This window comes from Bacillus rossius (genome assembly GCF_032445375.1).
Source record: "Bacillus rossius redtenbacheri isolate Brsri chromosome 9 unlocalized genomic scaffold, Brsri_v3 Brsri_v3_scf9_2, whole genome shotgun sequence".
NCBI classification, from domain to species: domain Eukaryota; kingdom Metazoa; phylum Arthropoda; class Insecta; order Phasmatodea; family Bacillidae; genus Bacillus; species Bacillus rossius.
In genome coordinates this window covers 15127116-15149491 of record NW_026962013.1, presented here as the reverse complement: position 1 = coordinate 15149491, position 22376 = coordinate 15127116, and the positions used below count along the sequence as shown (strand labels likewise).

At 39.2% G+C, this 22376-nt stretch overlaps 1 protein-coding gene and 1 non-coding gene across 8 annotated transcripts in view; one reads left to right on the top strand and one right to left on the bottom strand.

Moving 5' to 3' along the window:
• LOC134543313 (tyrosine-protein phosphatase non-receptor type 13-like) overlaps positions 1-22376 on the bottom strand; it is a 369574-nt gene that overhangs the window by 105530 nt on the left and 241668 nt on the right. For all 7 annotated transcript variants that reach the window (XR_010076906.1, XR_010076907.1, XM_063388252.1 and 4 more), the window contains one exon: positions 7437-7609. Coding sequence is in view for 5 of the 7 variants with exons in the window: in XM_063388252.1 (XP_063244322.1) it covers positions 7437-7609 (173 nt within the window). In the remaining 2 variants the exon portion in view is untranslated. The remainder of the gene's footprint in view (positions 1-7436; positions 7610-22376) is intronic.
• Positions 2199-2270, top strand: Trnaq-uug (transfer RNA glutamine (anticodon UUG)). The gene has a single exon. It is a non-coding gene; the product is annotated as a tRNA-Gln (tRNA).

Below are 22376 nucleotides of genomic sequence, written 5' to 3'. Positions count from 1 at the left end.
TCTTCCACTCGATTGGAACAACCATCGATTTGACTTTTTCGAGGCACATTAAACTTGAAACACTCCCATTCGTTTCCTACTTTTCTTATCATCGTCCTATCCTTAACAGAATAACACAGATTGGAAGAAGCTAAATAACAAACATGTATAAAAGTTATAGTTAAAATAATCTCTTCGTTAAAGCAATAAATATATTTGAATTAATGAGTGCAAATAAAAGTAAATTTATCAATTAAATTGTAGATTTCATTTCGCTCCTTCTTTGTATCCATACAAAATAGTGATAGTTCAATAAAAATGATTCAATTTTATTCATAAAAGTATGCAATAATTTCATCAATGTTTTGTTATGACGTTGTCACGTTAAACTATCGTCCGTAAACCGACTTTACAGACAACCAATTTTTATAAATAATATTTAGCCCAAGGATTGCAGCATAACTTTAGTTATTATATTCTATGGCTCGGCGTGGTACAGGACTTGACCTGGGAAACGTTCTGGTGTGAACATTCGAGACCGGTGTTAGAATGATGACGCTGCACTTGCTCCCATTCATTTTCTCCGTGCGGTTTCAGACTGTAATTTATTAGTAAACAACGGACTGTTATCAGACGTAAAACCCAGACAAATAATTATTATGCCAAATCATACCCAAGATTTAGGATGAATAACTCAAAATTGGAACTATAGCACAAATTATAAAAAATCAAAGATGGCAGTATGTGTACCTTTTAAGGCTGGAATAATCCTTGAATATGTAATGTCATTATTCTTGTTTTATTTAAATTTTTAAGGATGCTTCATTCACTATATATGTCATGCAAATTACTTTCTGTTACTTTTTCGCGCTGCATATGTATTTTCCATAGTTATATGTTACTTATAATTATATTTTAAAAAAAGTCAGGGAAATATTAGCCTTGTTCGTCATTGTCACACTGTCACTCAAAGCTAATTTTGTGTTTTTTCACTGCCAAGCTATGGATACTATTTTACTTGTATGGATCCATGTTAGAAAATGTGTCTTCATAAAATATTAAATTATAAAAAAAAAAATTCAATATGACGGAAATGCTGACTCTTAAATTAAGATAATATGCACTAAACCCATATTATATTTTATGCATAACTAAATTAAATAATTTTAAAAGGATTTTAAAATTTTCTCAGTAAAATGACAAATTTCTGTAAAAAGTTATTATTGCTGAATGAAATAGGCAATCGTATAACTGATTAATTTTAAGCGTGTATAAAAAATTATCACATTTAGACAAGCAATTAAGTTGTTATAAAATATTTTGGAATGAATAAGCTCCGATAAAGTCACTAAACGTGAACGAACCTTATAAACTCTTTTTTTTTTTTTTTAAAAAGTCTTCGTAATTGTAGATGCGTTTTTAATTGCGTTTAATTTCTAATTTAAACTGATTATCACTCTAAGAAACCAACTAAAATTTTCATCGAAGTCTGCTACATTATTCCTAAACCCTTTTAATCATAACCGAAGTCAGACATAAAACGTAAATAATCCTAACTTCTCGTGCCAAAGAACTTTATTATGTAATTGTGTCTCATAAAGTAATATGTAACCGAGAAAATATTTGCTCTTAAAAATGTTTGTAAACCTTCCCGTGTCAAGACATACAAATCACAAATCAAAACTAAAATAATCTATAACTTGTCATGTATCTGCCTTGTTTTGACAAAATTAGTTTTATTATCATTAACTACAGTCTACAGTTCAACACGCAATTAATGAATGTGAAACGTCTGTTACTCAGAAGTGACAGATTCCAGCAAAAACAAACGCTCCGTGACCTGTGAGTTTACTTGGAATCTCGAACTTGCAACGATATATCGATCGTATCGTAGCTGTGCTGGTGCTGCCATCTGTTCCCGCTGTGACAACTACAACAAACCGTGGCCCGCTCACAACCTTCCTCACGTAGCACGGAGTCATCATTGCCAATCTTAAACTAGTTTTCATTAACTATACTAAAAGAGTTAGTGCTGCCATCTATCTACACCGTGACAACTACAAGAAACCATAACACGCCCATAACCTCCGCCACGTAGCATGAAGATAAGACATCATAGCCACTCACTATTGGGTTTCATTTTACGTATATTATAAAATAGATACGTATTACATAATAATAGGATATATATAACAATATAACAGACACTTTGAACAAACGGTCCCATGGTGTAATGGTTAGCACTCTGGACTTTGAATCCAGCGATCCGAGTTCAAATCTCGGTGGGACCTAGTAAAATTTTTATAACTATATACTTCTACGTTTTAACTACTGATGCCACAGTCTTTACCATAAAATAATGTCCCACTTATATGCGAGCTTCAAATACAAGCTACATTCCAACAATTTGTTATTGTAAACATAACTTTTTTTTTTCCTGAATAAATTACAGGCTAATAATCCTTGTCCTTACGTCATCTTTATTTATGACACTTTTTGAAGTTCGATTTTCATAGAATGAAGAGCTTGCGCTAGTGAAATTAAAATCTACAGACCTATGTTCACTACACAAAAGTAGCATGCTAGTACCTAAAATTGATGTTTCAGTAAGTACCTACATATTTTATCGCATTTCCTTACTAGACATGCCAGATTTTATAACATCAGCTAATAAACATTAATAACAGTTATTTTTTACGGGCTTAATCCCTACATTATGTGGTAATATGAGACAAAACTGTCAGAAGCGCACAAGGCTTTTTTTTTTTTTTAAAGTTTAATATTACCTACACAAGCTAAAACATTAATAGACCCACTATAAATACTTAACATTTATTTATGACGATGAAATCAAGTTTTGCACAATATTTCAATTAAACAGTATTTTTGAAAATATACTTCTTTAGGCGCGTTATGAAAAAATGACTAGACTTATTTTTACGAGGCACGCGCGTCATTTTGAAGAAAAAAAACTACTTACAAAAGATGATACATTCAAATAAAAAAAATTATTTATTGTGAATACTAGAGATATAAATTGTGTTTATAAGCTTTTTCAAGCGTATTTATATTAGTGACGTTATGTTCCCGTATGTATAACGATGTCAGGTTGCTTGTAAGCTTCCATTGTTGTTTGCAGGGAGTATCTATGAAAGGTTTAGTAGTCTCCTGGCCGTTTTCATTGGAGTGTTTGTGATGTTATGTTCCCGTATGTATAATTTATTTGCATTATAAATTATAACATTATTCTTTAATAAATAATAAAAATTAATTTAGTTTATTTTACTAAATTAAATAATATTAAACCGGAGTTTATATTAATGTTCAATTATTATTTAAATGTTTTAATTTGATTGAATTTATACTTTAAGAACTGTATTTATAATATAAATCCAGTCCTTTTATTATTATATTTGTAATTAATTGCATACAAAATTAAAGTTCTTTTTTTATCACGCTAAGTATAACTTCTAATGCGCGTACATAAGTACAATCGCCCATTATTATTACTTATCTTTTTTTAACACCAAAACTCAAGAGAAAAAAATGTAAAGAAAGCCAATATACGGGACAGACGTAAAAAATATTACTTTAATGTTTCCTCACAGTCGGATAAAACACAGGGGAAATATGAACATCCTCTTCGTATCGAGAACGGTTTTATACCATCCTATTTAAAAAAAAAAAAAAAAAATGTTTCAGCGTACAATCACTTGGGAGATGTTTTAATTTAAACATTATAAAATGAAAAGGAAAGAATAAAGTTTTTTGAACTACCAAATTTACAAGTGAACGACAACTAGCTTTCGCGCTATCTCATCGACATCTTGATATTAAAATACTACTGGCATATGAAAATATTTTCACAGCCCGTAAGTAAATACGAAGAAGGAATTCTGCCAGAATTCAAAGACAAGATATAAATCACAATTAAAACATTTGTGAATTTTTAACGGCCGGTCGTGAGAAATAAAAAAGCGAGGGGGGGGGGGGGGAGGAAGAGAAAACTTAATAAAATGGCATGTATACAAACTACAAGTTTTTAGGACAGAAATTTTTTTATAGATATATATATTTTAAATTTCGTTTTATGGCCTATTGTAAGACACTATCCCAGCATTTGCTTGGAGTGATTTTGTGGGATTCGAACCCGCGAGCAAACATCGTGTCACACAACTGCGCCACTTCCTTCCATGTAACAAAAATATTTAGTTTATAATGACATCTTACTAGTTTCAAATAATATGCAAAAAATATTAGGATTTATAAGCTCAGAAACGTAAATCAGCTAAAGTAAACGATACTTTTTTTTAGTAATCAATTACGAAAACCTTAGTTTAGTATTTGAATCTACTTTGATGTTGTAAGCGGGCTAACAAGAACAATTTACAATAGTTTTACCTACAAACATATGTAAGTCTTCGACGAGTTTGACCAAAATTATAATACTCAGAAGTCAGAATGAAGTCGTCGTGTGTATAGGAAGGTTTACAATACGGGGATAAATTCTATGCCTTTTACGACAGCTTGTCGAAACGGCCAGATGCGTAGAATTGCTTGCGGGAAGAGAGGGAGAAAGAGTCAAAACGCAAAGAACGCACATATAAAAGAAAACCAGCTGAAAAGGTGCTGGCAATAAGTAATAATAATGAAGCACGGGAATTGCCATTTTCGTTTATATAACGAATGAATAATTTGCTGTCAGAAAAGTTGCCTCATACGGGAAACGAATTTAACGCTACTGTGTATTTGTTGAGTATTCGTTGGGTATTTGTATAGATGAAAATCCGACAACATTAATTTCAATAAATTTATAATCAGAAAAAAATAAAATTCTAACTAAAAAATTTAAAGTTAACTTTTCCTTCAACTATCACTGTCACTTTACTTGCTCAAAGTTTATTTTTCTCTTTTTCATACATAGAACTTACTTTATATAAGTATTGCTCTTTATGTATACATAATATGAAATTTTATATGGTCCCACCAACTTGTCCTCCAACGTTCAGACGTTTCTACACAGAATTTTAACTTCAATACAGCGTTAAAAAAACACGTCCATTATAATATTTTCCTAAAGATAACTAATCCAAATAAATCAGGTCTTAAAATGCATCACATAAAAAAATGTAAACTGAAATTATTAACCATATCACGTAAAATACAATACATCAATATATTCAACATTGCACCATCTTGTACTTTAGTGTTTTGAACATTTTTGATCGTGAGGAATAAATTATTCAATGCAGAAAATTTCACTTATCATTTTCAACAAGGATTTGGCGTCCTAGCAATGACAGCAATACATTTAGTCGCGATCATAAACCTTTCGTACACCGGCTGCGCCAGAGGGTAAACACGTGTCACGCCAGATTAGTGTATCGTGAGAGGTTAGGGAGAGGGGTAAGGAAATGGGTGGAAGGGTTTCCGCGCTGCAAAAATTCTGTAATTTTACAAAACAAAAAGTCTTTGGAAATTATTTGTTATTTTTTTTTTTTTTCGCGAGGATATAGACTAGTGTACATTATAAAATCAACATTTCATTAAACTGTAACTACTCCAAAACAGTGGAACTTCATGGAAAATTGTTGGTACTACTGCATTCAGATGCTGCGTGGAGCAGTTTTAAGAATTATTCCAGTGAAATTCCATTGATACTCAGTAGTTTTAACAATTAAATATTTCGATTGAACACTATATTCCGGTGCAACACTGATGCGACGCGGCTAGCGACGAGGCTGGCCGGCCAGGCGGCGGGAGGGGCGCGATGCAGGTAGCAGCCGTCCCTCTGACGGTGCGTCTCTACCTGTCTCTCGAAGGTTCGCCGCGCTCCCAGAGCCCCCGTCCGCGTGAAGTGGCATAACCAGGGCGCCGCTGTTCTCGAAGCTTCGAGGGTTAAGTCTGCGGGTTCTGGCGACGCGACACCTCGGAGGGCCACGACAGACCTTTCCAGGTCGGGACTTGGCAGGTAGGCGGACCTGCGGGGAGAGTGAGAGTGACGGGAGTCCGGCGAATCCTCGGAGAGAGGAGAAGCGTGAAGTGACCCCCCTTGGCGAGCGGTATCGGGCGACAAGCAACGGGCTCCGTGAGCGAAGATAGGAGCATCGAGGATCAGAGCAGGGTTTGTTTGTGAGTAGTGCGAGACAGGTGCCTGGTAAGAGACGGAAAGTAGAAAGAGCCTTTGTCGAGCCGAGCTCCCGTGGGAAGACTGAAGAGTGGACTTACGAAGATGTGATCAATATGTGGACAGACATTAAAACTGTTATAATTTATTTGATAGTGTAAATATTAGTTGATAAATAAAACTGAAAATAATAGAAATATCATTCCGGCATTGTATTTCCCACATGTAACAATACCTACACATAAAGCTACTGATTTATATCAAGAAGCAAGTATTTATACTCTTCCAAATTGTGATCAATATGGACACTCAGCATTCATTCTGATGTTCCATAGCAGCGTGTTATAAACTGTACTTTCTGTTCACGATAATGTGTCACTTTTTGTTACAGGTGCTTCATCGAACATTCTCATAAATTTAACAAACAATTACTGTTACATAATAAGCTAATCTGGTGCTACATGAATATGTGTTTGTTTTGTTTCATATGTCACAATATGCTGATGTCAAAGTCTAAATGTTTTCCAAAGCACCTGTCAGAAACGTGAAGCTTATCTTGAACGGAGTGTACTGTATATCAGCCGACTTGTAGCAATACAATAAAATATTTGGTAACTACCAAGTACACATCCCTATAAAGCTAATAAAGTTATGAAAATGCATTTTCATTCCTGACATTTTTAAAAATAATTCTGTTAAAATGAATAGTGGTTTGTAAAATAATTTTATGGTATTTAACAATTTTAATGGTTGAATAGGTTACATACATAAAAAATAACATAAAATCGAAACATTGGTTGATTACGTTATATTGGCTGGCTTCGTTTAAAAACAAAAACAAAACTGTAAAATAGTGTGGACGGTTGGTCAGGTTAATTAGGTTAGGTTAGCTACACATAAAATAGGTCATTCATACCCAATCGATAAGTGTAGCAGTCAATAGAGCGAAAGTCATTTGACCGAAATGTCGGAAAAACGACTATCGGTGAAATAACTTATCGGCAAAATGAGAGTCGGTATCGTGCTTATCGGTCATCTGCCTATTTCCGGAGAAAAAAAAAACTTTTTCCAAGAAAGATAATACTCGGGCTGAAGTTCAAACGACTCATCATCCGCCAAGGTCTAATCGTAAAGCTTTTTTTTCTTTCAGGATTTTAAATCTAGCTAACATAAAACTCACCAATTGTTAAAATGGCACATTACTTGCAATATCGCAATGGCGGTTTGAAAAGAAAAAATGTCTGGAACTCAAAAATGTATTTTCATATTTTTAAAACATGGATATAAAAAGGAAGTATTGGGGCGACTGGATTGAGGTGTGCGACCGTACCTTCTCGATGCTGTCGGCGGTGTCGGCGGCGGCGCCACGGGGCGGGGGCGGCTCGGGGGCGGCGTGCGGGTCGCCGGCGGGCCCCGGGCTCAGGTCCAGCGCCACGCGACCCCTGCTGGTGATGTGCAGGCGGCAGGGCGCCGTCCCCGGCGGCGGACAGGCCTCGTCGCCGCCTGCGAACAGTGCGACGTCTCAGGAGGCCTCGGGGCTCGGGGCTCGGGGCTCGGGGCTCGGGGCTCGGGGCTCGGGGCTCGGGGCTCGGGGCTCGGGGCTCGGGGCTCGGGGCTCGAGTCTCGGGTCTCGGGTCTCGGGGCTCGGGGCTCGGGGCTCGGGGCTCGGGGCTCGGGGCTCGGGGCTCGGGGCTCGGGGCTCGGGGCTCGGGGCTCGGGGCTCGGGGCTCGGGGCTCGGGGCTCGGGGCTCGGGAAACGGGGCTCGGGTCTCGGGGCTCGGGGCTCGGGGCTCGGGGCTCGGGGCTCGGGGCTCGGGGCTCGGGGCTCGGGAAACGGGGCTCGGGTCTCGGGTCTCGGGTCTCGGGTCACGGGTCACGGGTCTCGGGTCTCGGGCAACGGGGCTCGGGGCTCGGGAACGGTTGCAAGTGCTTCGCAGCTCATCTCGTCACGTCAGAGCGCAACGTCCACAGGGCAACGAAAAGTGCGACGATTAGGAGTGAACCACTCGATGGCATGTTTGCACTATAGCACACTCGCTCACTTCGCATACTTGCACACATTCTTTAACCATAATCTGCAAAGTTTACCTTCTAACACGCGAAGCAGCCATTTGCCAATGTGTTTATTTTATCCTTCATTTTGTTATTTTATTTAAGGAGGTGCTTGGATATCAAAAATATTATGATTATGCTTTTCTTAATATGCTTGTTCCACACTTAGCAACACATCCTTGATTCGCTACAAAAATTTATCAAAGAATACAAACATTTTGTTTGTTAAACATTTAAAGTTTTAATCAAAATGTAGGGATATTTGTTTGAGTTCAAGATTAAAGTAGATATCGTACTTTAATCGAAACTTTGCCTACAATAATTATTTTAAAATAAAAATGAATTCGTACCCTAAAACTAAATACTTTTTTTTCTTCAAGATAACTGAAAAATACCCATTAAAAATAATTGTGCTAACAAAATACAAAATAAGAAACTGAAAAAAAAAACCGTTATCGCTGCAAATAAATAATTGTAAGCTTGTATATTACAGCTTAGCATTCAATCCAGAAAATTTTATCGCGTAGACCCACGAGTATAGCAGCTTAAAGCGTCCTCGAACTGTGCAACACACTCGAGAGAACTGCGTGGTATTGTGATTCATCTAGCGAGCTCCGAGCTTGGCCGATGAGATTTCCCAATGAACAGTGAACATAAAACAGTTTAGTTCAGAATCGAAGACTAGAAACGTTATAATTTGCAATAACCAAGGGATAGCAAGCAGAGTGTGGCGTGTAAGTATTAAAAAAAATCCTCTTGTTGATTAAAATGAAAAATAAAGGTACTCGGAAACTCGAGTACGTAAGTAATACATACCAAATACTAATATAAGTTATATATTTTTGAAAATAATATTTCCAAAAGGCTGATCTCTCAAAAACATTGTGGTGAACTGATTGTGAAATACCTGTGCATTATTTGCATGTACATTCCGCTGTCTTAACCCAGAACCAAGGGCAGAACACACAAAATCTTCCTCTTCCTCTCTCTCTCTCTCTCTCTCTCTCTCTCTCTCTCTCTCTGCAACTAGTAAACATTGTGAATCCAAGCGTCAACTCAGAGTATAAACTTTAAGGTAAGTTTGGGCACGTTTATGAGCTTTGCAGCTTTGAGAAGCAATGAAACCAGCACCAAGTAGACGTAGCAAACACCAGCCCAGGGATTATGGATATCAAACTTCGAGATGTATTTTCACGGTGCAACTTGTTTCTTGAGACAAAATTACACTCCCTCTTTGTCTAAATCTTCAATGGTAGAAAAACACTAACATTTGTTTTACAAAATACACCACATAAAATTTATAAATTAAATTTGACATTGCTGAAAGCATAATATATTTATTGAATTCCGTTTCGACATTTTTTTTCCTTCAGGAAAACAAGAATTGTAACAATTTTTAAATTTACGTAAATACAAATTGACTACTTTTAATAACAGGAGTTTGTGTAACTGGGAGACAAGCGTGATCGAATGGGGGAGTGGGAGGATAATTTTAAAACGATTTATGTGGAAAATCAAAATCTTTCTTTGTGAAAATAGAAACTCGGAACTTTCTACTTCAAGCTCCATGATTATGATTCATATCTTATATTGCACTCTTCAACCTCCTGTTTATCGAAAAAAAGAAAGGAAAAAAGGTTTTAATCTTCTTTGTTTCTCTTTCCTCGTCAAATTAGTAATTGAACCAGCATCAAGCTGGTTGGGTTCCAATTTGCAGTATAAAATTTTCCCGCCGGGACCCTTTTTTTTTAAACTAAGTAGTGGCCCTATCGTAACACTGAATGTGGTTTTAGCATTTCCCCGACGGAACATTATTTCTGCCGAGATAAATTCAGCTTAGGGTTATATGAATGCAATTAACTTTCCAACGGCGAATTTTGCTTTAAAAAAAAAAAAAAAGATACACGTAGTTATTAAAATTGCATGGCGTAACTTAAATTTAAAATAAACTCATACATTCTTTTGAACATATAAGTGTGGACATGTGACAAACATTTGTTAGTTTGTTTACATCTAAATAAAAATAATATACATATATCTGTACCTCGGAGGCATAATAACATGTCACATAAACCATAATTTTTCATGAGAGTAGTTTAAATAATTTTAAATAGTACCTTACTTATTTAACCTACTAAAAAATGTGAATTTCCGACATATCGTAGATCTTAGTGTTGTATGCCAATATAAAAAAAACCGTCAAACAGTGGTCAAGTTTGTGTTTAAAAGTGCATTTTTCCCAAAAGTAAAAAAAGTGTACAATGCTTCTGAGGTACTGATATAGATACATGTTACGGGTAATGCTACAAGAAGAAGTAAACCTAGATTCACCCAGGTTAACTTAGAATTACCCAAGTTTGTTGGATAAAGTTCGAATAATAACTGAAAAAAAAAATTAGAATTTTCGGCGCTTACCCATGATCACCAAGGTCTACCCAACGCTGGCTCAGTAAACCCGTTTGATTGATAACTTAAGTTTCACTGACAGCTTGACTGACTAACTTGACGTGCTCAAAAATGACGCAACACCTAACATTACCCAGCCGGCGCTGGGTAGACCTTAGTGCACACTCACGGGTGATCGCCAGATTCACAATTTATTGGAGTTGATATTCGGACTTAACCTTACAACACTGGACGGGTAATTCTAGCATCACCCGCAACATGTACGTTAGTTTCTGTTGCAACGGGAGGAAGAACTGCAGACGCACGCGGCGGCGAACAAACAAGACGTGGGGGGAAGTGGCCGGGTTGTGTACTCAGCGGACGAGTGTGTGGCCGGCGCGAATTGCTCGCGGCTGCAGAGATGAATGAAGGCCGTTCGTGCCGGCGAGGGGAGGATCAAGGGACGCGCCTCTGATTAAATTCTCGGGGCGCGGGCGTCCCTCGGGCGCTCCGGGGGGAATACATTATTCAGTTCGCCCCTCCCCCACAAGTTATCGCCGCCCGCGCAGTCGCGATCGGCGTCTGGGGCCGCGGGAGCCTCCCCCGAGTCCCCAGTCCCGAGTCCCGCCGGTCACACTCGCGGAGAAGGGCCTTAGGTATGTCTCAAAAAACGACCATATCAAAGGGACTGAAGGGTATGGAGTAGTTCCCAGAGGAAAAACAAAAAGGGTTTGATAGACTCTCCCCGGAAAAAGCAAAATATTTACAAAAGCAATTTCTTTAAAATAACTTTTATTTTCAAGCCAACCTAAAAATTACATTTCGACGTTGGAGTTTCTAATTTATAATAATAAACATTGATATTTTCCTGACGTATTACACTTTACTCTGTTTTGTAAACGCTAACGATCGAATTCCGACTAAATTGCGCAATAATATAAACATCGAAATCTTTGAAGGTATGTTAAATTTTTGAAATCGATAGTTACTGACCAGCGCTTTAAAATACAAGCTAAAAAGATTTAATTCTTTTTTTACCCCCACTATTGTCCATAATTTTTCAGAGAAGGCTACACAATAGTAGACTGGCCTGCCCGCCGGGGTCCGACCCGGGATGCCTCCCGAGCGGGAAACTTGGCGGACGTCTCCGAGAGCCTTCGCCCCAGCACCACACAACTCCTGTTACGTGCACTCGCGTGCTGTCCGGTGCGAGCAGCCCAAACTCAGCGGCTGGCTCGCAACGAATAACAAATACATACATCCAAGCCTTTTCACCGTGCCGCCCGTTCCGAAGCCGACAAGTAGGTGGATCTCTTCTCGCTGTGCACGCAGCGATTCTGCTTGCGCTTAAGATGTACGAGAAACGAGCACAGTCTGCTTACATTCAAGCAATTACTAATTATGTTTTCCGCGGTGACAGAGCTTCCAGTTGTAGCATCATGTACCTAACTATTAACTCAGTATTGAGATTAATGCATATTTCAGATGTAGATCTTTCTAAAGTTAAAAAAAAAAAAAAAAAAAGCTTTTTTAATGCAGTCTTCACACTCGAACAATTTAAATTTGTTTAGGATGTCAGGCAACGGTGACATTAAACGACTCATTATGCCATGCATTTTGAATCAGAAAAAAATAATCTTAATTAGTACGACAGCCTCCGTGTGATCGCTCGACTCAAGCCTACCCACAGCTACCGGCGGAAAATCACCGCAAAACGGCATTACTGTGGGGCGCGTTGTTCAAAACGTTGTTACCGAGGCGGCCAACCGCAAAACGAATATCGTCAATTTCCTCACATTCACGTCCACCGACCACGAACTAAAAAGAAGGGAAATTCTATTTTCTCATTACGAAAGAGGAATAAAAAAAAAGGAAGGCGGACCGGGGTGGGGGGCGGGGGGTGGGGAAGTGAAACACAGAAGCATGTAACGCTGATAATCAGATCGTCGGCTAACTCGGCGTCACGATATGAGTGACGTAACTGCATCATCAGTCGGCCTGCGGCAATACCCCCGACTGCCCGTGAAAAGAGACGGGCGGGACAGGCGACGCAGAGAAGCAGCGGCCACGAGCTGTTAGGGGAGAGAGGGAGGGGGGACACGACTTCCCCGATTAGGCGCGAATTGGGCGCTGGGGTTGGACCGCACAAACAAAATTATGCGAATTAGCGGCGGGCTGTGGCGAGAGCTAGCTCTTCGCGGCCCGTCACAGCGCTGGACGGACAGCGAGGCGCCGGCGAGAGCAACAACACTGGTAGCCATCGCTAAATATACAATACATCAAAAAGAAAGACGTTGACGTTGACCGTCTGCATTTCTGTTCTTCGTATAGCGCGGAGACGGAAAGGTGTATAGCCATGAAAATTCACTGTACACTGGAATTTTGACGAGGGAGAGGTACAGAGTTCCGTGTACACCACGAAGCGATTTTTTTTCCTTCAAAATTCATCGAAAGTTTTTTTTTTTTAATATTTGAGAGATTTTCGACGTCCCGCATGCCCAGTGTTTTCCCCTGTGTCTATGCAGGTTTTACCTGGGCCACAAATACCATAGTTCAATTGAAGCCGTGGCTGGCCAATCCTCAAGCTTAGCACACGATTCAATACGACGCATGGCTAACCCCAGCATGACTAGGCGTATATGGCGTAGAGTAGCAGTGTCGTCCGACCAAGTACTTGTTCACGCCTCAGTGCAAATCTACACCGTTGAGGCTGCCCCTGCCGAAGAGTGGCATGCTCTGGCTGGCAGTGCCGAGTGTTGGATGTACACGGTGATTAATAGGCGCTATATACTTTTCTCCTTTCTTAGTTTAAGTCTAGGCTGGCTGGCAGCCAGATGGGAAATTGACGAAAGTCGCCCTACAAAAAACAGAACTGTCCAAATCAGCGTGGCCGTCGCGAGCAGTTTCAGTTTCAGTTTCAGAGCTTCAGCAACGAGGGCACACGTGGCCGGGCGACGGTCGAAGATCCGCCGGGCTTCACTTCTGAAGATGTTCTCCCCCTCCTCCTCCTCCCCTGCGTTCAACTCGCCAGCACGAGCATTGAATACATATACTGTATATTCATCCGGCGCGGCGACAGCTCAGACGCGCGGAGACTAGGCGGAACCTGGCGGCCGAGTTGGGAACTGAAACCTGCACATCCACGACGATGTTTACACCAGCTTCGACAGCGAAAACATGTTAGCTGCTGCCCCGACCCACAGTAAACGGGGGAAAAAAAAAAAAAAAAAAAAAAATAATGGGGGAAATATGTAAAGTAGCCTCCTCGGAAACACTGCCTGGCTAATTATTTTACAATGACGATCGCGTTAGGCTATGCTCGTGTTTACTTAAGGTAATGGAATTTTTATAGATTACCTCGTTAGTTATTTAGTTTTTCATGAATATAAAGATATAAGAGAAACATAATCCACCTAAGTACTTAGAGTTTTCCTTCGTTATTTGTTTTTCAAGGCAGTGTCTCGAGATATTAAAAAAAAATGGTTTTGGCCCTATTCTCATATAACTCAAAATACACAGCAAGCTTAAATTTGACTTACTATTAATGCGAACACATCACACGTCGCAGATCCCGTTCTAATTATCTCAAACTGACGTACGCTTTGATCCGATGAAGTTATTTAAATCACAAAATGAAAGTGACTGAAAATGCTGGTACATAGCTGTCACTGACCGTTAAACCAGTGGTATTTGGTGGGACTATGGGCATAATTTCAAATAACTCACTGTTAAATTAGTGTAAATCCCTGATTTACTAGAATAATCTGTAGACATTTACAGATTCCACATGTTTTTCAATGAAATTTTGCTCAATTCAAATTTATTTCAAATTTAGAGTGACTTTCTATCACACGCCACCCGAAGTATGTCTGTGCTGTTCTCTATGCCCTTCTCTATGAGCTGGGGATTGAGGAAAGCCATCATTACCATTTATTTCTTCTTGCATTAAAATAAAATATAAGTAAAAGTTTAATATTACTCTTTTGTGAATTATGCCTAGTTAAAAAAAAAGGCAGTGTAAATATTTTACGTCTACTGATTTGGTTAGGAATAACCATGAGTAGTCGTAAAAATAGTTGTTTTGGTTGGAGTAAACGTTTTGGAAAGTGGCAATAAAAAATACTTTCTGTGGATTTTTTTAACAATATTTATAATAAGTGCAGCGACGTAGCTCACGCTCCAGTAAGGTTTATACTTTGAACCCTCGTCCGTCAAAAATGTCCGTGACGATGTTGGGGCGGTTAGAATAATTGGTCTTCTGATTGGTGCCTCTTCGTCGGTTTCCCAGCCACGGAAGTTATTATAAAAGTCTAACTTCCCGGGTGAACCAACATGGCGAGAATGCTGTGACGACAGACCTGCGTACAGTGTTAATTATTAATTTCCTGTGTCCCGGTGTCAAAGGAGCAGGCTATTCCGCGGCGCTAGAGTGGGTGGGACGAACCAACAAGCATACGCTCTTTTTTGGCTCTATTTTTTATTCATCAAAAAAAAAATGTCTGTGTACTTTTAGAAGGGATGATTGGCTGAACTTACAATTACTCTATGCATATACGAAATCCAATTAAGTATTTTTGAAGCCCTACGGAACTTAAAGTTTTTAGATGCGGTGTCCTGGAGACGAAAGACTTTTAGTGCATATCTAATTGCAAATTTCTTACGTAAATCTTAGGTTAAATTTAGAGAGCTAGTGGGATTTATTTTTCAGAATAGCTGTACTTTCTATTACTTACTTTATTTCTGAGCCCTTCGCCAGATGTACACGAGTCAACAGCTTCCAAGTTCATGGCTGCACTTCTATTGCGAACTGCTGAAGCCGCTACGAGTGCAGCTGTGCAAGATTCTTCTTTAGATAGAGTGCTGTTTCGCCCGGCAACACGATCATTTTTATCAGTTCACAGCTTGCTGATAAATTCCACACGAAACAGTTTCAAGCTACAGTTTCACACTCCCGGCCAGCAGACATGACTCATCATCACAGCTAAACTTCTACATGGTAAAGCTATACATGCACACGGTGAATTTGGACGCACATTCATCCAAAAGGATGCACATTTTATAACTTGCTTTAAAGAAATGAATATTTGGGAAACTTTATTTATCAAAGATACTTTCACACTGAAACGTCACACATACGGCATTCAAAGGACACGGCTGATGGTCTCCTCTCAGTAGTCGTCCAGTGTAGCTTATTGTATTTGTGAATTCTCTTTTACTTTAAGCTATATTATATTCAAATATAATTATTAAAATACACTTGTAAGGGAACTTTGTCTTTGATGTTGGAAGTTTTTCAATACAAATATAGTCTGGTCTATCTGTCCCTGTGCTAATATAGTCCATATAGCTCGAAATATTTTTCCAACCACGAGAACTACTGTAAGTATTTATTAATTTTTTTTTAAACAATGTGTATTGTGTTTTTTTTTTAATTTTATTTGCATTTTAGTATTTTATTTTATGTCACGGGTATGAGGTTTTATGCGTTGCGGTGACCAGATATTGAAAGTGAAAAAATTCCAACGGCTGAGTGCACTAGAAAGCTTTGTAACGAAATCTAATCTGATCCATCAACGACGGGAACAAAAGCTGGTAAACTATATTTCTGTTTCGCCTTTGTATGAATTAATATCGCGTGTACTCTGATTACCCTCCCCCCCTTGCGTACTCCATCCATACTTATTACCGCGTCGCGTTGTCACACACAAAAGGCTTGGCTCACGGAGCACCATGGAGCGTGTGCTGAACAGTTCCCGTCCACAAAGAGCCTGGTTTTTGGAGGTCGGTCAACTGGATATTCGCGATGAAAAGGTTTACATTAAAACTAACAAAATTCTTGACTGCATAAGATATGTGGCATACGTAGAGAGCGGAAAAATTCGCGAATTCATTTCGCGATAGGCTAAAATACAAATAGTTATACATCAGTGCTGCCTCTGCTATTGGCTCACAACTCACCTGTATGACTCTGGGCCAATGAGACACACCCAACCAAAGCTTTATCGAATCACAGGCTGCTATGTTGGGACGTCTCACAATACAGCAGCCAATGAGTGGGTGACATTTGACCGAGTGTACGTAGAACTATGGAGTTCATCCTGCAGGTCATTGAACCCGTGAATTTTTCCTGTCCCTAGTTATACGTTTTTTAAAATGATTTTTGCTATGGGAAAAAAATTGATTTAAAATATATGTTTTTTTGGACATACGCCATTGCTGGCGTACACTGTATGTAATATAGGAACACCTCAAGTATGGACGAAGAAAAACGAGAAACACAAAAACAGACGATGTATATGCAGCACAGAGAATTCCGTGGTAGGAATAATTAGTTATAACCATGTCAGAACAACATCACAGCACAGGTGTTCTCTGTGACATACAGTGTAAAACAGCAATGGCGTATGTCCAGAGTAATGTTTTAAATCATGTGTTATACGACTGTGCTGGTTGATGGTTGTATACGCGTGGTGATATTATTCAGACGTAAGGGCGTCTTGAACGCGTGTGAAAGGCTTCACGAACCCCACAAAATTGATTTTTTTTCGCCCCCTTGAAACGACCACGGCATGTAAGTACTTCATCGAAACTACTACTTCCAGACTACTTATACTTCAGCTACAACGTTCTCAAAGATTCTCAACTCGTGCTTTTTTTTATGCTATTTCTCTTCCCCTCCCCCCGGGCCTCGGGGGGAAAGAAACCTTTCGCTAACAAGAACAATAAAACAACTTGCGAGAAACAAAGACGTTCAATGTTGCAAACAATTTGGCGAAACTGAGGTGTGAGAGAGAGGGGGGAGGCAGCTACTAACCCCTACCCCACCGAACTTCGACGCCGTAATGTAGGGGCTCACCCAACTTTTGTTTCCGGGGAGTTATTTAACGGGAAGTTCGCAGGCAGGGCGACGTGAAGCCCTTCCTTCGCGGCAAGACAGCCTGTTTCTTGCCGCCGACGCCGTGATGAAACGGAAACAGAAATCAACTTGAGGCCACGCCCACCCGGGCACACACATACACACACGGTGTGCAGAGCTTCAGAATAAACCAAGCTATTTGGAAAAGCGCTCGCGCTATAGGCGAGGGATCTGCGCTGAGGGCGGATGGGTAATTATGTTTGCGTATTTCGTTTTTAAACTGCATTTTTTTAGGAGAGTTAAAATGGCTAAAACTCTGTTTACAGAATCTTTCTTTTTGCATGAAATTCCCGGTAAAGATTCTTGGAAACATTACACTTGCATTACCATAGCATAACTCCGCCATGTAGTGTTAGTGGTTACAGGTTAAGATTGCATAGTTGCCCTATGCACGACGAGAAGACTGCGCGCCAGCTCAGAGGAGTCACCGCGCTGTAAGCACCAGCGAGCGTAAAAAAATTCTCAAGTAGTTCCACGGTGTAATATCTGTCAAGCACAGAGGATTATCTCTCACAGCTGTGTCTGAGACAGCCAGAGCCACTTGCCTGTGTGAAGCAGCAACTACAATAGTTTGTAGCGGTCTTTCGTCGCCAGTCCGTCCGATTTACAACACTCCGTTAATCCGTCACCATATTTCCCTTATACGTTCTGCCAACTGTTGAGAAAAATTAAATTTCTGAGAAAATTAATTTTGTATAATTATATTAGTTTGACAATCATGTAAGCTATGCACTTGTAACTCATTAAACATAATATTTTTACTTTACTCTGGTATTTATTTGAACATTTTTAAAATAACCATTCATAATTAATTACAGGTATTTAAATCGGACCTTTTTGTTTCAAAACAAAATCTTCAATTAAAATGTGCTCAAAGGTTTAAAAAAAAATTATTATGTGGGAATCTAAATTATTAAACTAACTTCAAAAACTTATATTATAATAAAATTTGACACGCAAAACCCTTGCAGGCATTTAAAGGTTATAATTTCATTCGTCAGTCTGTCCGTCCGTCAAAAGTATGAAGTTGCCACGCTTTTGAAGGACGGGCGGTTGGAATTTTTCGAGTATTTTGTGCTTGACGGACGAATTACGGACGGACGAACGGAGGTGACGGACTGTTGTAATTTCGGCTTGACCCGCAAGAGATAAAATTGCACGCATACCGTTTACCTCCCAACCACAATCTCAACATACTTTTATTTGGCTGGCTGCAGGTTTAGCCCAGAAAAAGCGTGTCTGGCTAACATCTGCCACTGGTGAAGTCATTTCGCGGGTAGTTTAGCCTTTTTTAAAAAAATATTAGTGATTTTCAATGAAATTAAATAAAACGCTTCATTAGCGGACAAGTTAATTAAAAAAGTGAATTTCCACCTGAATTTATTATTTTGAAAATGAAGTCCATATTAGTGGACGTAAACACTATAAATTGATGTCTTGCAAGGTTAAACTTACCTCGAAAGGACTTTAATCATTAGCACCGGCAAATCTGGCGCCAGGCGCGGCGCAAGGAAGTAGTGTGAAACGTAACCCTAAGCCGTTGAAAAAAAAAAAAAAATTCAGACAGTATAACAAAATATTATATTAGTTTTTAAGCTTTCCTCTAACAAAAATTTAATATTCAAGCAGTTTGTATAGTTATAAGTGATATGCGGTTAAATATTTCTTTCTCTGAACATAGACAGGGAACTAACTACCCGTCTCCCGTCCCACCTATCCATTTGCAGATGCTGTCCGCAGGCCTACCTGCCACAACCAATGGGGGCGACGCTTTCCTTGTTGATGTCCGAGCATCCTTAACTTCCAGTCCATGTTACACAAAATGTGGCCTGTCACTATTACATGCCGGTCTGTGCGCTGCACCATGACGTCAGTCTCCGAGCTCCGGTATAACAACCACGTTGCACATTTCCTTCCTGGAACTCAGCTGTCTGTAAGCTTTGAATATATATACTGTATAGAAGTCGCCAGCCCAGGTTAAAATTCTAATACGGTTTTGAGGTAGTTGGTTAATTCACCGCCGCAATCGCCACCATCTCTAGGGCATCGACTTGTGGTGGTCCCTAGCGGACAAGTGTCGAACTCTTCAAACACCCCTTCCCCCTCCTGTTGAACGACCTTGAGCTGCAGTGAATGATGTATGTGTGGTGCGGGGAATGACAGCGGGCGACAGCGCTGCGCTCTAACGTGTAAATAACAACTAAGACGATACAGGGCGTTACGGCAGCGCACTGCAGCGGTGAAGTTCCCAAGTTGCTCATCATACGCTTCTGAAAGACGTAGAGTAAATCCTATCCACTCGCGACTTCTATACAGTATATTTATATTCAAAGCTGTAAGTGCGAGCGACAATGTGGGCAACGTTAATAAAAGAGGATTAAATGTTAAAATTACTACATGTAATAATATATTGATATATTATGTTGTTATTTTAAATGATAATTGCCTCTTACATAATAATAAAGAGTGAGTGTTCGGAATCCAGTGCATGGTTTCCATATTCATAGAAAAATGTTACAATTACGCATCTAATGTTTAACATGATCACCATGTTTGTGAATTATCACGTTACCAAATAAGTAAATGTATAATGGTGTCCGTTTTATGATATTTCTTAAGAAAAGCACTACTTTATTAATTTAAAAAAATTGTTAAAAAAATTATTTACTAATACAGTACTATTGCACATTATGTTGTTCTCTACAACGGAGTCTTTAGTAAATCTAGAATATGTTTTTAACATATTTCAGAGAACTATGTAGTGTGTCCCATACCTCAACGTCAAGACGAGAACAGTTGATAGGCCAGTAATTTACGGTTCTGAAAAAAATAATTAAAAAGTGTGATAGTTTTTGAGCTGCACACATTTTTTCCCCAGAAGTTTTAAAATCCCACCCCGCATCAAATGATTAAATACTGTGTCTGAAGAGTTTCGCTGCGTAATCATAAATAACCCTACTATTGACAAAAATTGTAAATAAAACAAACATGCTATACTTTTGGGGGGGGGGGGAATTATTTGCACGACTTATGCGATCATAATTTATAATCGGTTAACTTTGACTATTAACACTGTAAAAAATAATTTACTAACTTGGCAAGTTATTTGATTTGATTAGCCATATTTCCAATAAAATAATTTTACAATATGACTAGTAAAAATTACCTGATTAAAAATTTTCCAGTCAATTTGGCTCTGCAGAGTACCCATTTATGCAGAACATTGTATCGTTCATTGTTTGCAGGCGAGCTGATTTGGAATGTTTCCGCTATAGCATAATACTCACAGAACAGATCGTTAAAAGCTGATTCTTAATAACTAATTAAAAAAATTAAATGAAAATCCATACACTTACGGATATTGAACTCATTGCATATCAGTAAAAATAGTAACCGAATGAATTAAAGAAAGTAACTTAACACATTCGTAGGAATCCAATATTCCAGAGAAAAGATCCAGTCTTAACTATTTTTTAATGTTTAAAATAGTCTTGAACAGCAGTACTTCCCTTATTAAATTAACAATCTTTAAAATTTTCCTCTGCTTAGAGTTTACCTCGTTTATTAGCTGCAGTGCTGGCACTGCATTTCACTACCACCGGTGCTTAGCTTTAGTAACTTTTTTAATCACTTCCCTTGTAATAGTCGACCACTATCTATAGACACAAAATATCGTGAGTAGGAACGTGTTTTTTGAACATGTCCTGTAGTTAAACTCCTGATACATAGTATTAATTTTTGTGCATTTTGTGAGCAAGGAAATGATGCCAGAGTATGGTAATCAACGAACATTCACATATTATGCAGAGAAAGAGTTTTCTACAAGTCAGTTTATAAACTTTATTACGAAGTTTCCAAAACTACACCTGAAATTAGTTCATAAAATAAATGGTTTATTACAGCATCCTCCAATTACGAAAAGTACAACGTACATGAATGCAATCCTCGCAAAGGAAATAGCTATTTTAAAAAAAACGAAGAAAAAAAAACTGTTATGAGTGGGGAATACGAGTTCGTAAGTATAGCCCAAATAATGTAATACAGTTTTATTAGCTACTAACATTTACATTACTAATTAAATCACCACACTTAATGTCTGTTCTCAAATCACTAAGTATCTGTCCAGTCCACAGTTCGCACTCCCCACTGGAGCTAGGCTCGACAGTGGTTCGCCCCTTACCTCACACCTGTCCACACACCTAGTCTCGCGCCACTCGGTCACACACGCACTTCACTCCACTCGCCTGTTGGAAATCTCACCGAGGTCAGCATCGCCGCTTTTATACCTGTTGGCCGTCTTTATGGAACGGACTGGAGTGGTTGTGACGTATCGCGTCATCCCGGGCGGACTCGACGCTTGAAACATCCACCACAGTGGCGCGTTATTACCGCCACTCCACGTGGCGGCCTCTGTAAACCCGCGTAATTCCCAGGCCGCCAAGGGATAAATGACTACCCCGAGGAAGGAGGACGCGGGGGCAGGCGGGTGGCGAGGCGTGGCCGCCCTAATCCCCCAAGGTATGCGCGCGTGACGTCAGTGGCCGTGCTGGGCCGCCAGACCCCTCCTCAGGTACCTGGCGCGTGTCGCGCTCTCGCCTCCCGCGTTCGTAACAATACAGAACAGGCTGAAATTAGAGCAAGCAATATCAAGATTACTTTACTACTAAAACAAAGTTACTGTTCCGTCATTTAAGAATGTAAGAAGCTATTTCAGACAAATATGGTATTGCAGAAGAAATTATGTAGAACCTAGAAAATATTTTTGTTCACTAAAATAAATGTACATTTTCAGATGTCCGAAAACCAATTTCACTGCACATTAAATTTTGTTTTTAAAAATTAAACGGTCGATCACAGCTCTTGTACATATATTTCATCATAAATATTTCGTTATTCCATCCAAACATGTTTTCTCGA